This window comes from Dicentrarchus labrax, unplaced genomic scaffold, assembly GCF_905237075.1.
Source record: "Dicentrarchus labrax unplaced genomic scaffold, dlabrax2021, whole genome shotgun sequence".
Lineage (NCBI taxonomy): Eukaryota > Metazoa > Chordata > Actinopteri > Moronidae > Dicentrarchus > Dicentrarchus labrax.
In genome coordinates, this window is record NW_026136706.1 from 6,932,822 (window position 1) to 6,944,821 (window position 12,000).

General features: G+C 40.5%; 1 protein-coding gene, 1 long non-coding RNA gene and 1 other non-coding gene across 3 annotated transcripts in view; 1 reads left to right on the top strand and 2 right to left on the bottom strand.

Moving 5' to 3' along the window:
- The first annotated feature begins 2,739 nt into the window (after positions 1–2,739).
- LOC127366180 (uncharacterized) lies at positions 2,740–8,444 on the top strand. Its single transcript, XR_007885298.1, has 3 exons — positions 2,740–3,076; positions 5,278–5,406; positions 5,871–8,444. It is a non-coding gene; the product is annotated as an uncharacterized LOC127366180 (long non-coding RNA).
- A 709-nt stretch (positions 8,445–9,153) lies between these two features.
- On the bottom strand, positions 9,154–9,235 carry trnas-aga (transfer RNA serine (anticodon AGA)). The gene has a single exon. It is a non-coding gene; the product is annotated as a tRNA-Ser (tRNA).
- Positions 9,236–11,364: 2,129 nt separating this feature from the next.
- tmeff2a (transmembrane protein with EGF-like and two follistatin-like domains 2a) overlaps positions 11,365–12,000 on the bottom strand; it is a 101,263-nt gene continuing 100,627 nt past the window's right edge. Inside the window, exon 10 of the mRNA XM_051405006.1 lies at positions 11,365–11,995. Coding sequence (XP_051260966.1) covers positions 11,899–11,995 — 97 coding nt within the window. The 3' untranslated portion in view covers positions 11,365–11,898. The remainder of the gene's footprint in view (positions 11,996–12,000) is intronic.

Below are 12,000 nucleotides of genomic sequence, written 5' to 3' on the forward strand. Positions count from 1 at the left end.
ACAAAATGCTGCATACCAGCACCTCTAAAGAGTTTTATGGGGGAGTTGTGTGCCAGACTATTTCTTGGCTGGGTGCAGTCACTTTGTTTTTTCCCACTAAACAAATGAGGTATGTTAAAATAGGTAGTAGTTTAAAGAACCGGCGCACATAGCGGTGTAGTTGCAGATTGCAACTCCTTCGCTTCAACCTCCCCTTTTAAACGCTGCAGGAGAAACTACAGTGGCTGTAGAAACATGGTGGTTCAACATGCTGGCCTTCGTGGAAGAGGACCCACATCGCATTCTAAGGTCAGAAAAACAACGATTTATAATTTGAGGTGATTATACACTACACCTTTGTGTACACACTGGAGACATAGGTAGATGGATTTGGTTCACTTTAGACATAACAAGGCTAGCCTTTTCCCTGTTTTCAGTCTTTGTGCTAAGCTAAGCTAACTGGCTAAGCCCCTCCCCTTAGCCAGTAGCTTCATATTTTACCCACAGATATGAGAATAATATCAATCTCTTCATGTAACTCTTGGAAAGAAAGTAAATAATAGTCTCAGTTAAACGCGTTATTAACGGCGTTAACACAAACCCATTTTAATGGCGTCAATTTTTTTATTGCAAGATTAACGTTCTTCTTTTTGGCCTAGCACACTTTGTAGTTTTTTTTCACATGCTGTTGCAACAACTAGTAGCGTTAGAAAAACTACAACACCACACCGGATCTAGTTAGACCGGAAACAAAACAACAGGCACGCCGCACACACTTGTTTAAGAGTAGTAGACGTTCCGTTTTGAGTGGATGGCGAGCGCGAGACGCCAAAATGGATGCCAATAATATTCTGAATGGAAAGTTTACTTTTAAAAAGTTGCCAAATGGTTCCATTGACAAGACCAAAGTGATCTGTGTGTTTTGTCGTTGTGAACTGAGCTATCATCGCAGCACGTCCAGTCTGAAATACCACTTGATGGCCAAACACACAGTGGACAATGGATGACTTCAGACAGAAGCACATGGATACCAGAACAAACTTACTGCAGCCATAGCTAAATGGGTGTTTACTGCATGTAGGCCTGTTAATGTTGTGGAGGACGAGTGACAAAGTATTTCTTTCACCCTTTCATTGATGGACAGTGTTACATTGTGTTAGAGATTATTTGCTCCAAGTGAGAATATTAGTGTGAAATTGAACACTACAATGTTGTTTTCCATAAAAACAACATTTGCACAAAGCAAGCCGATCCACTTTTCCATGTTGATAGGAGCATTTAGAATAAATAAAAATGTGTGATTAATTGCGAGTTAACTATGACATTAATGCAATTAATCGCGATATTTTAATCGTTTGACAGCACTAGTAAATAACTATTCCTTAAAAAAATAAAAGTGGGACCTATGTGGACATGATGGCCATAGTTTGCCATTGTTCTGTTACAGCTGAATCTTTACATACATACTATACATGTAGTCAGAACCGCTCCTAGAAATTCTCTCGTGTCAACATCCAGGACTAACACCTCTTCTTGAGGTTGCTCGCTCAACAAGCTTCAAAGCTGTCAGAGTAGAGTGGAAGTGCTAGACGCACACTAGCAAGTTTCCTTCCCCCTCCGACTAAAAAACCCCAGTGTCTCTAACCCCTCTCACTGTCACCGCTCCTCCTTGGAGACACACACTTTTGTCATCATAAAAGTGTGACCTCCCGTTCCTCCTTCTTGAACTCTGACTTTTCCCACTTTCACCTCCGGGATAGAGCGGAGGGAATGACGCTCCCATCCTGTCATTCTTCCAACTGTCCCCCTCCTTTCCTTTCCCTTTCCACTGCTCCCCCTTTTCTCCATCCCTCCCTTTCCCCCTTTTCTTCCTCTCTCTGTAACTTATCTTCTGCTTTCCTGAATTCCTCCGGTGTTCCCGATGGTCTGGTACATGTTTCACACATTCCCAGTGTTGTGTCAATGAATGTTGTCTTTCCCTAGCCTATTTTGTAATAACACAACTATTTATTTAAGGCTCCTTTTTTGTGGTTAGCCTTCCTATAGTCACATATGTTAGAATATACTACAAAAACAATTATGTCATGCACACAAGCTGTTTGGGAATGAGTTAAAAAAAAAGAGCCGGTGCATGGGCACCTTCGCTTGAAGAAATGGATGTATTTGCCCTCTGGAGGCTGATAAATGCAAGTGCATGGCCTAATCCAGATAGTACAGTGAGTGTTAGACTTCTGTTAATCAGAGCAATTCACGCCTTTATATTCTAGAGGCGATTATGATTCACTGTCTTTTCTCTTTTTGTTACAGTCACAGTTACACTCAACTCCAGTTTGAAATTTTGCTGAAGAAACCTCTTTTAACCAAATCCTCAACTGTAAAAACCCTCTAGAAACAAGTAATGGGTGAAGTTCGGCATCAGCGTATTCCATCATTTTAACAAACATGCCGCTGCAAGTCACATCACTGAATGATTGAGCTTTGTATCCTGGGAAACCTTCAGCAGGAGGTGTGGTGTCGCTGTAACCGTTGGCTGTTGGCAAACCACCTGGGTGGATGACTGAGTTTCAAAGAATGACTGATGAACGAGTTTCTTTGAATGTGAAATGCAATCTCATGCAGCGGAGGATTATTTCAAAAGACTTTGCATAAAAGTAATTTATTTTTATTTTCCTAAAGGCAATCTTACTAGATTTCTTTTTACCCAGAAGCACCACCTCACACTGCATTCTAACACACAAAAAGACAGAGAGAGTTTAATCTGGGCGGGAACAACTTCTCACACAGACACTTACTCACTTTAGGAGTTTTCCTTCTTTTTGTTTAACCAGTGCATGTTCTACAGTCCTTCTCATTGCTAACTGCATCCACTGGCTTAAGAAGATGGTGACAGCCTCCTCTGTGTGGTTCCACATGTTTGTTTTTAAATGCCTGCTTGATTAGGATACAAGAATGCAACAGAAAGACCTGGAGGCAGACTTCCCGGGGACTTTAATGATGGTTTCTCGCACAGACGGAGACGTTATGCTATCATGTCGAGGAGGAAATACTCACACGGAAGTGTACTGTCTGCATTTTTACTTGCAGTTGCTTTGACACGGTATGTGTTTTTACAGGTTGTTAAATGCACAGTATGTGGTCACATTGTAGGTCCTTGGGTAATATATAAAGTGAAAGAACAATACTAATAGTAATAATAATGAACTTTAACATATTTGTATAGAACTTTTCAAAACAACTCTTCCAAGTACTTCACAGAGCGTCACCTCTAGTTGCGAGCCTGGATGTAGGAACAGCCTGGATCTCCATGCTAGAAGACCTCATAAATACAGTATACATACAACTGATGCACTGCTTGGCAATATGTCCTATGCATTTTAGTTTTTTTGAAAGTTCTAAGTTGGGGGTCAAAGCTACTGGGTATCTTGCAAACGTTGACACACCCACAGCGAGAAGCAGCAGCGGCGATGTTGCGCGATTTGTTTGCTCCCAGTAGGTCTTCACCTTGACGGACGACCCATTTTACACAAAGTCTGTTCACAGATTTCAGGGAGTGAATGAAGCCTTTTTATAGTGGCAGTGTGAAATCTAATACAGTGCCTCAAGTGATGTCAGTTGGGGCTGAAGACTATACGTTTGACAATGAAAGAAATCTGGGGGTGTGGCTTTAGAAAGACATGCTAAATCCATGCAGAGCTCTTTAAACTGCAATCATTCCTCTTCTCCATACTGCCCTCTGTCAATACCGTTGTAGGACGAAGGATTTGTCCTGCGAGTTGCAGGTAGGTTTGTCGTTGGGCAACAAAACAAGACGAGAACTACTGAAACCTTACATTAGCTTCAGCTGAATTTTACAGTGCCTTTCTGCAGGAAACAAGGACTGTGGAATTATCTAGCACCATGGAGTTCCTCTAAGAGATCACAGCCGGAAGAGGAACTTCAATATAATTTGCATCCAGGAAGAAGAACTGGGACACGAGCTGCTTTGCTGTTGATGATGTATCCAGAATATATGCACATTGTCATGGCTTTGCTGTTTAAAACTAAAACAGTCAAATTATTTTTTCTCTTCGTCAGAACTCAGAAGTACTCATCCACCTGATTCCTCATACGTCATAGTCACTCCTATTATGTGACATCTGCAAAGGACACAACAAACCGGTTCCCTGATCAGTGTTTAAATGGGACCCCTAATGCTTGTGATTACCATCAACAGTCACACACAGGTGGTCATATCTATAATGATACGATGGATGCCCGGCAGTGTTTTATTTGTATAACCAGCTCAGACTGGATGTCTGGTTACACAGTGGGAAATAAGGAAGCAATGGTACCCTTTTGTCGCTAAATCAAAGGCCCCCACAGAGGGGAAAATGGCATGCTGGGCCCGAAACAGATGGCGATGGATCTTTAAATGACCCTTTTTCACAGACCAGCGTGTGTTAGACACACGCTCACTTAAAGGTGGCCTTGTACGTTACTAGAAGAGTGGGTGTGTACTTGTAGTGTGTCATTTTTGTGATGCTATCAATTGTGAAGCTAATGGACCAATTTTCGAGGTGTTGAGCTTTACGCACCCTCAAAATATGAGGAATGTGTGTGCGCGCGCGCGTGTGTGTGTGTGTGTGTGGTCTTGTTTGTTTGTGTGAGTGTGTATGTTTTAATGTGTCCAACACCATCAATTTTCAAACCAATGGGCCAATCCTTCCCTGCCAAAGGAGTTGAGGCGCAGTTTGTTGATTGTAAAATCAATGTGAGGGCTCTCCTGGCCAGTCATTCAGCCTGAAGGTTCCCAAAGTGTGGATTCCTGAAAGACAGCCACATGCCTTCCAGCAAAATTGTTTAAATTTGTTGTTATTTCATTCATCACCTGTACTTCTCTCCACACCATTGGGAAATGTTTTATTCAGTGGTATGTACATTATCTACATTTGAATGCCTTCGAAAAACAAGTCTACATGTTCAAACATGCTGGCTAAAATGGGAAGGAACTTCCCAGGAAGGAGCTATGCTCTTCTAAGATAAGTGTCAGATTCCAAAACCAAGTGCCTATCGGCTCTGTAGGTGTTGGGAATGTGCATATGGGGAATAATTTGTGTGTGAACTGATTGTTGTGTGCTGAAAACAGAATGAGAGTTTGGGTATATTTGTCCCTTAAAGGTCCAGTGTGTAACATTTAGGACGATCCAGGAAGGAATGGAATATAATATTCATAGTTATGGTTTTTATTAGTGTATAATCCCCTGCAAATAAGACCTGTTGTGTTTTTGTTACCTTAGACTGAGCTGTTTTTATCTACAGAGAGAGCAGGGCCTGTTGAACTGCCATGCTTCTACAGTAGCCCAGGATGGACACTGGCTCTGCAAAACCTTCTTCTATATTTGCCAACTCATCACTAAATGTGTTTGTTTTCCTCCACCTGATGAGCAGGTATGGCAATATAGTTTTTACATCTTTTTTTGCTGAAAGCAGCAGAAAACAATGCTATGAGAGCGATAAGAGTAAAGTTGTGGACCGGACCAATAAACAGTGAGCTGAACCTCACTTTAAAGCTCTCTAAAGCTGGCAGGAGCTGCACGATCAGGAGATATGTCTCAAGCAATCCCTTTCACATTGTTTTTATATTTTGATACACTGAGAAACGCTTTAAGTGTTAATGTTGATCATGTGAGAAAATGTGATAGGTGTAGACTATGCTAAATTACCTAAATAAGTACAACCTGAAGATTAAGTTATATTTGGCCTGCAGGAATTGAACATTGCACTATTTGTGTCTTTCTTACAGTTTGGGTGTTATTTCACTTATAGCATATATTTTACAAAAAGGAGTCAAAGTGAAAATGAGTTAATTAACTGTCAAAGTAAACCTTTCTATGTTTACACTTTTGTGGCAGAAAACTGATGCACTTCATGCCTGACTCCCTAGAGGTGATGTTACACCCTTGGACTTGAGCCAGCAGGGATACCACACTCTACTGCTGCCAGCAGTTTCATGTCAGAATGTAATCTAAAAAGACTAGCATTCATTTTCAAGCCTCCGAGATTTAACGCTGGTACAGTGTGTTCCTCCTCCATCAACCACCAACAAATGGTACAACCACAGATGTCAGAAGTCTTCCTTTATTTCTGGAAACAAGGTGGGATTCCCTATTTCTTGGCAGCCAGCCTAGCTGACTATTAAGTAATTTCCCTGTGTCACATGTTGTTCAAATTTCATGAACTAGAGTTATTAAAACCAAAGTCCACTGTGGGGGGATCTTTCTGTCCATTAATGATAGCATTCACCACATTCCTTGACCACAGATGAGAGCAGATACTCAGACATTCACAGAAATTTCCTTCCTACTCCTCCCTGGCCTCTGGCCTACTGGATTTGAGCTGAAACTAGCAGGCGAAGACAGGAAACTGACAGGATTCCACCGGCTGGGTCTGCTGGGTACTGTGCACACACACGTGTATACAAATAGGGGTGTGCCCAGGGGATGAACTGCAGGGGATGGAGCACGGGAGGTGTCACAGGGAAAAAATAATTACTTATCCATGCTCTCCAATTACTCATTTGTGGTCGCGATTTAATAATTCATGCTCTCAAATTACTAATTTGTGCTCTCGATTTAATATTGATTACGACGTGAGGCAGCTGACATCTGTCTCTCCCTCTCTTACCACCCAGAAGCAACAAAGCCACTCTTAAAATGAAATATAGAGTAGCTGTGTAGGTTAACTGCTGCTTCCACACGCAAAACAACATCTGAACGTAAATCTTTTTTCTCCCCCACACACACACACAGGCACAGATACTGAATGCAGTGTGTTAGTATCTAGTTGACACTCAGGCAACACATGAGTGACAGAGGTTCAGTCTGATATCAGCGCAGAAAGGAGCAGTGTAAAGAGAGAAATGGCTAATCTTGTCTGCATTCTGTCTGAGGAGTAATGGGAACCCTGCTGATCAGCATGACCAATGGACCATTTTCCCAGCAGCCATTTTGACATGTAATTGTAGGGTAAACACAGGTGACACTAATTAAGGTTCTTCTCAATTTGGTGCAACAGAGCCTTTCCAGTCAGACAACATGCACAATAGCAGCACCCTGACTTTGTTTGACCTGAAACTGAATCTTAATTAGTATCATCTGTATCACCTGTGTTTACCCTACTATTTCATGTCAAAATGGCTGCTGTGAAAATGATCTATTTCCCGCAGTGCTTCACAGGATCCGCACCTTGGCCAGCCATTACGACACCCCTTTTGTGCAAAATACATGCGTCTGCCTCGCACCAAAACCGACATTAAATCGAGAGCATGAATTATTAAATCGAGAGAAGAATTAGTAATTTGAGAGTGTGCTCCGAGACTCTTTTTATTTTGAGGGAGGGATAGAGGAGAGAGATGAAGGTCAAAGTATGGACTTGTGGATGAGACACTGCCCACTGGAGATTTCGATACAAGCAGCCACACAGACTGTTCCAGGTTTGAGGAGGTGAAGTACAAGGCTGTTGCTGCAATTGAAAACAGGAAGGAGGAAAGGGATGCTCTCAGTGCTGTTTATTCATCAGATTTATCCCACTCAGGGTTTGGTAAATGTTCTTATTTCTGTATAATCAATGTCAGTGGGAATGCGTCATTGCCTGAAGTTTCTGTGTTAAACTTGGCAAAGCCGGGCTGGCATTATTAAATGTCTGAAGTTACTAAAAGACGAGGGATCTGCCCTTCAGACAAACAAACACATGCCTGCACTGAATGCCCACAGGTCCATAAGTAACAGGCTTGGGAACATTTTTAAGTCTGCCAGAATGACCCACGAGTGACCCCCGTTCCACCTGAGGACTTTATGTATGAACCTTTCCCTTATTAGAAAAGTCTTGGAGTGTTTCTAAAAGCAATGTGTCTATGTTTTCAGAAGAATTAAATCTTGAGGAACATGGGTGGAATGTGCACTTTGTCGTTGCTTAAGGCTATACATAAATACATTGACTCCTTCTTTGAATGTAGAGCAATTGCAATGCTGAGAAAAGAATGTTTAGCTGAATGAAAATAATCAATTTTTAATGACGCAAACGTAGTGATATCACACTGTAAAATGACTGTACTGCAAGTTAAAACCCTCTATTCAACAGTATAGTAGTTTTACATTAAGTATACAATGTAAAAATACTCATTATGTAGAAGTAGTATGATTGGCTTGTTATTACTGATACAATAACATATCAACAGCATTGCAATGTGTCACAGGTTTTAAAACATATGGATGTATTTTTAACTATTTTATATAATGTTGGGTATAGTGACTATATAATAATGTACATGAATTTGCCAACTGACTTCCAAACAAAATGAAGTGGAGTAAAAAGTAATTATTTTGTGTGAAATGTTGTGGAATAGAAGTATAAAGTAACATAAAAATAAATATTATCTATAGTATCTAAAATAAAATCTGTTATTTTACTGTTCTTCTACTGCCCCACACAATTGGCAATTGTGTCCTTCCTGCCCAAAATTCAGATTTATGACGAATAAAATCCAGTTTTGTTTGTTAAAATCAAAGTAATGAGATACTTCTTCTAGTTTAATACTAGTTTCCTCCACAATTACAAAAATAAATCCGGATGTGATTGGATTGTTGGATTTCAAATCAATAGAGGATGACAACAAAAGTAATATTTTTCGTAGGAGTAACTGTAATATTATTACTGAATTGTATTACTATTTATTTACATTACTGGTTACTGGGGAAAGTTATAATATATATACTGTAATTTTATTACTAGTAATAAGTTACTGTCCAACACTGGTACTGAACTACAGTGCTTTCCAAGGCTGTTCTGGATCTCAATTTTAAAAATATTTTGATCATACATACTCAATATGCATAAAACCCTTGTGTAAAAGGGTTTGAGTAAGGAACCGGTACACTGTAGATCCACCTTGTTTATGAGAGGTCCCCTATCCTGGTTTCTGATGGATGATGGAGTCACTATTGAGTGGAGCACAAATGAACACGTCACAAAGAATACATACACAATACAACAAGACGTTTTTGTTTCTTAATTACTACCGGGAAAAGATAACGTAATGTGTTTTCTACAGGTTTTACGTTGTGTCTGGAATCGATGGATGAGTTATAACATTATTGTCCGAAGATAAACTTTTGTTTCTCCGATATGAAAAATGAACGTTGTCGGCAGGATTCGAACCTGCGCGGGGAGACCCCAATGGATTTCTAGTCCATCGCCTTAACCACTCGGCCACGACAACTTGGTACACATATACGTCATACAGTTGAATCAAAAATGAATCGGTCAGGATTATCACTGTCCCTGAATGTGGTCAAATTTGGCACAATCCTCCACAATCGTTCCGCGCCGCATGTTCTGTCTGAATCCGGTGGCGGAGGGCAGACGTGCTGTATGAGTTTAAGCCAGGGTGTGGAGAACACAGCACCACCTTGTGGCGGGGGACACCTGTAGCAGTTGTCTGACATGATCTAGTATTTGTGCTAGAAGTCTTCAGAGTAAGTAAAAGAAGCAGCACAACAGTGAAAAATACTCTGTTACAAGTTAAAGTATTAGCATCAAAATAAAGCAAGCTTAAAGTCCCAGTATTCATTGTTAGGAATGGCCAGTTTATTACTGTTACTATTGCTACCAATATATATATTGCTGGATTATTAAGGATGCATTCATGTGTTCGTCACTTTAATGTTGCAGCTGGTTAAAGGAACTGCTGGGTAGTTTTAACCTGTTATTTATTTGTTTCTGTTTCTTTTCATAATCTATAAATCTGTAGCGCAAACAGTCACTAATACAGCCAATAAATGTAGTGGAGTAGAAGTATAAAGTGATATAAAATGGAAATATTTAAATAAAATGGTACAGAGTCTTTATTGTTTTTATTTACATTTTTACCTTATTTATTCTAGTGGTTATTTATCTTATCGTCTTTTACTGCAAACCAAATCTACCTAACCTTGTAAAGCACAAAGACCTCAAAATTGTTCTTAAGTACAGTTCTTGAAGTATTTAGTTTCATTCCACCACTGATCATTACAGCACTTCAAAGTCTTTGGAAAGTGAAAACTGGTTAAAAATGTACGACAGTGAGAAATGAAAAAAACATGTCAGGGGAGGGCGATAAAATATGAATGTATACTACAGTGGACATGGAATGAAATCAGATGCTACAAAGCAACTTCAAAGTATTTTACTTACCAGTTTTGTTTCTGCTTTTATTTTTAATAAATATCATCAGTCCTGTACAGTTAGGTTCATCCAGCACAAACAGGCCTGTATGGATTTGGAAAGGTACAGCGGTAAAATACGTCTTCAGATCCTTTACTAGCAGGTGCAGTCTTTTTTTTTTAGGAGGCTCTATTAGCAGAAATGGAAAATTATATTCACAGGTGTGTTTTCATTAGTGTATAATCACCTGAATGTAGGAATTGTTGTGTTTTTGTTACCTTAGGATGAGCCGTTTTTATCTACAGATATTTCTACAGAAGCCCAGAACAGACAAACCAAACACTGGCTGTAGATAAGGCCTTAGTTCTGTGGCCACCTACCTTATTCCCAGATTGTCAAATACAGATGCCAGCAGTGTGCTGTTAGTTGCAATCGGCAATTTCACCACTAAATCAAACACATCCTTTAAGTAAAAGTCGAAATGCTGTAAAAAAATACTCCATTAAAAGTGAAATCCTGCCTTAAGAATGCTTTTAGTTAAAGTACCTAGGTATTATATGCTAAATATAGGCCTATCAATATTTAATGTACTCAATGGCTCATATGAATGTAAAAAAAACAGCTGCCAAATAAACATAATGGAGTAAAAAGTACAATATTTCCCTCTGCAGTGTAGTATAGTAAAAGGGCTGAAGTGGCATGAAATGGAAATACACAGATGATTACGAAATTGTACTTAAGTACGTAGTTACATTTACACTTATTCTTATTCTGCATCTGTTCATCTTGAAGAACTGCATCCATAATGTGTTTTGTTCCATCATTGTGTACGACTGACACCACAAGAATAAGAACACACAGAACTTTAAACACAATAAATGTGACAGTAACAAACATGAACTACATCTCATCGTTTAATCATTCTAAAAACAGGCTCGCCCACGCACCACAAAAATAAAAGACCGACACATCAGTTTACATTTCGTGATATAAATTATTTATTTACATTTACAGAAAAATGACCCCATCAAGACAATGTAGTAATAACTATTGGAAATAGAACCCAAGATACAGAAGCTGACGTCATCGTCACAACCGAACAGAGAGCTCTATAATAACATTGTGCCCTCTGTCAAAGGTCTCCTATAACACAAGGTGCAAGGCATCACGTGTAGACCCAAAACCCGCCCACCCTCCCACCCCCCTCCCAGACCGGACAACACACACCTCATTTAAAGCCCGTTACCCTGCTTTGCACTACCCCGATTTGCTTTAACCCCCTCATCTACAAACGACAGACACCGGCTAGCCCGCCTCTACCAAAGCTCACATATCTAATACACATTCACACACACACACACACACACACACACACACTCTCACTCACTCACACATTCTGTATCCTCAACGCCCTCGTGGTTCAGTTTTTTCAGAAAAACCCGGGCGGAAGTGACAAGGTGCAAGGAGACACATCGGCAACTCGGGAGGAAGGGGGGGGGAGGGGGTCGACGGCGACTGATGACAGCATCATCGTCACTGACTTGTACATGCCAGCTCTGTCTCTGCTGTGCTGCCGTCCTCCCTGGCCGTTCTTAAAGTTCATACTGGGAGAGAGGGCGAGGAGTGAGGGGAAGCAGATTCTAATTTTTTTTGGGGGTGGGGTTGGCCTACAAAGGGGGGAACATCTAACGCCACAGCGCTCCGTAAAGTTGAGGGGAACTCTGTCCGCTGGGTCTGGGCTCAGATAAGTCGAGTGGAGGCGCGCATGGTGTTCTCTGAACTGAAGTGGACATTGTTCTGCTTCTGCCGGTTGATCCTGTTGGTCCGTGGGCACTTCCTGTA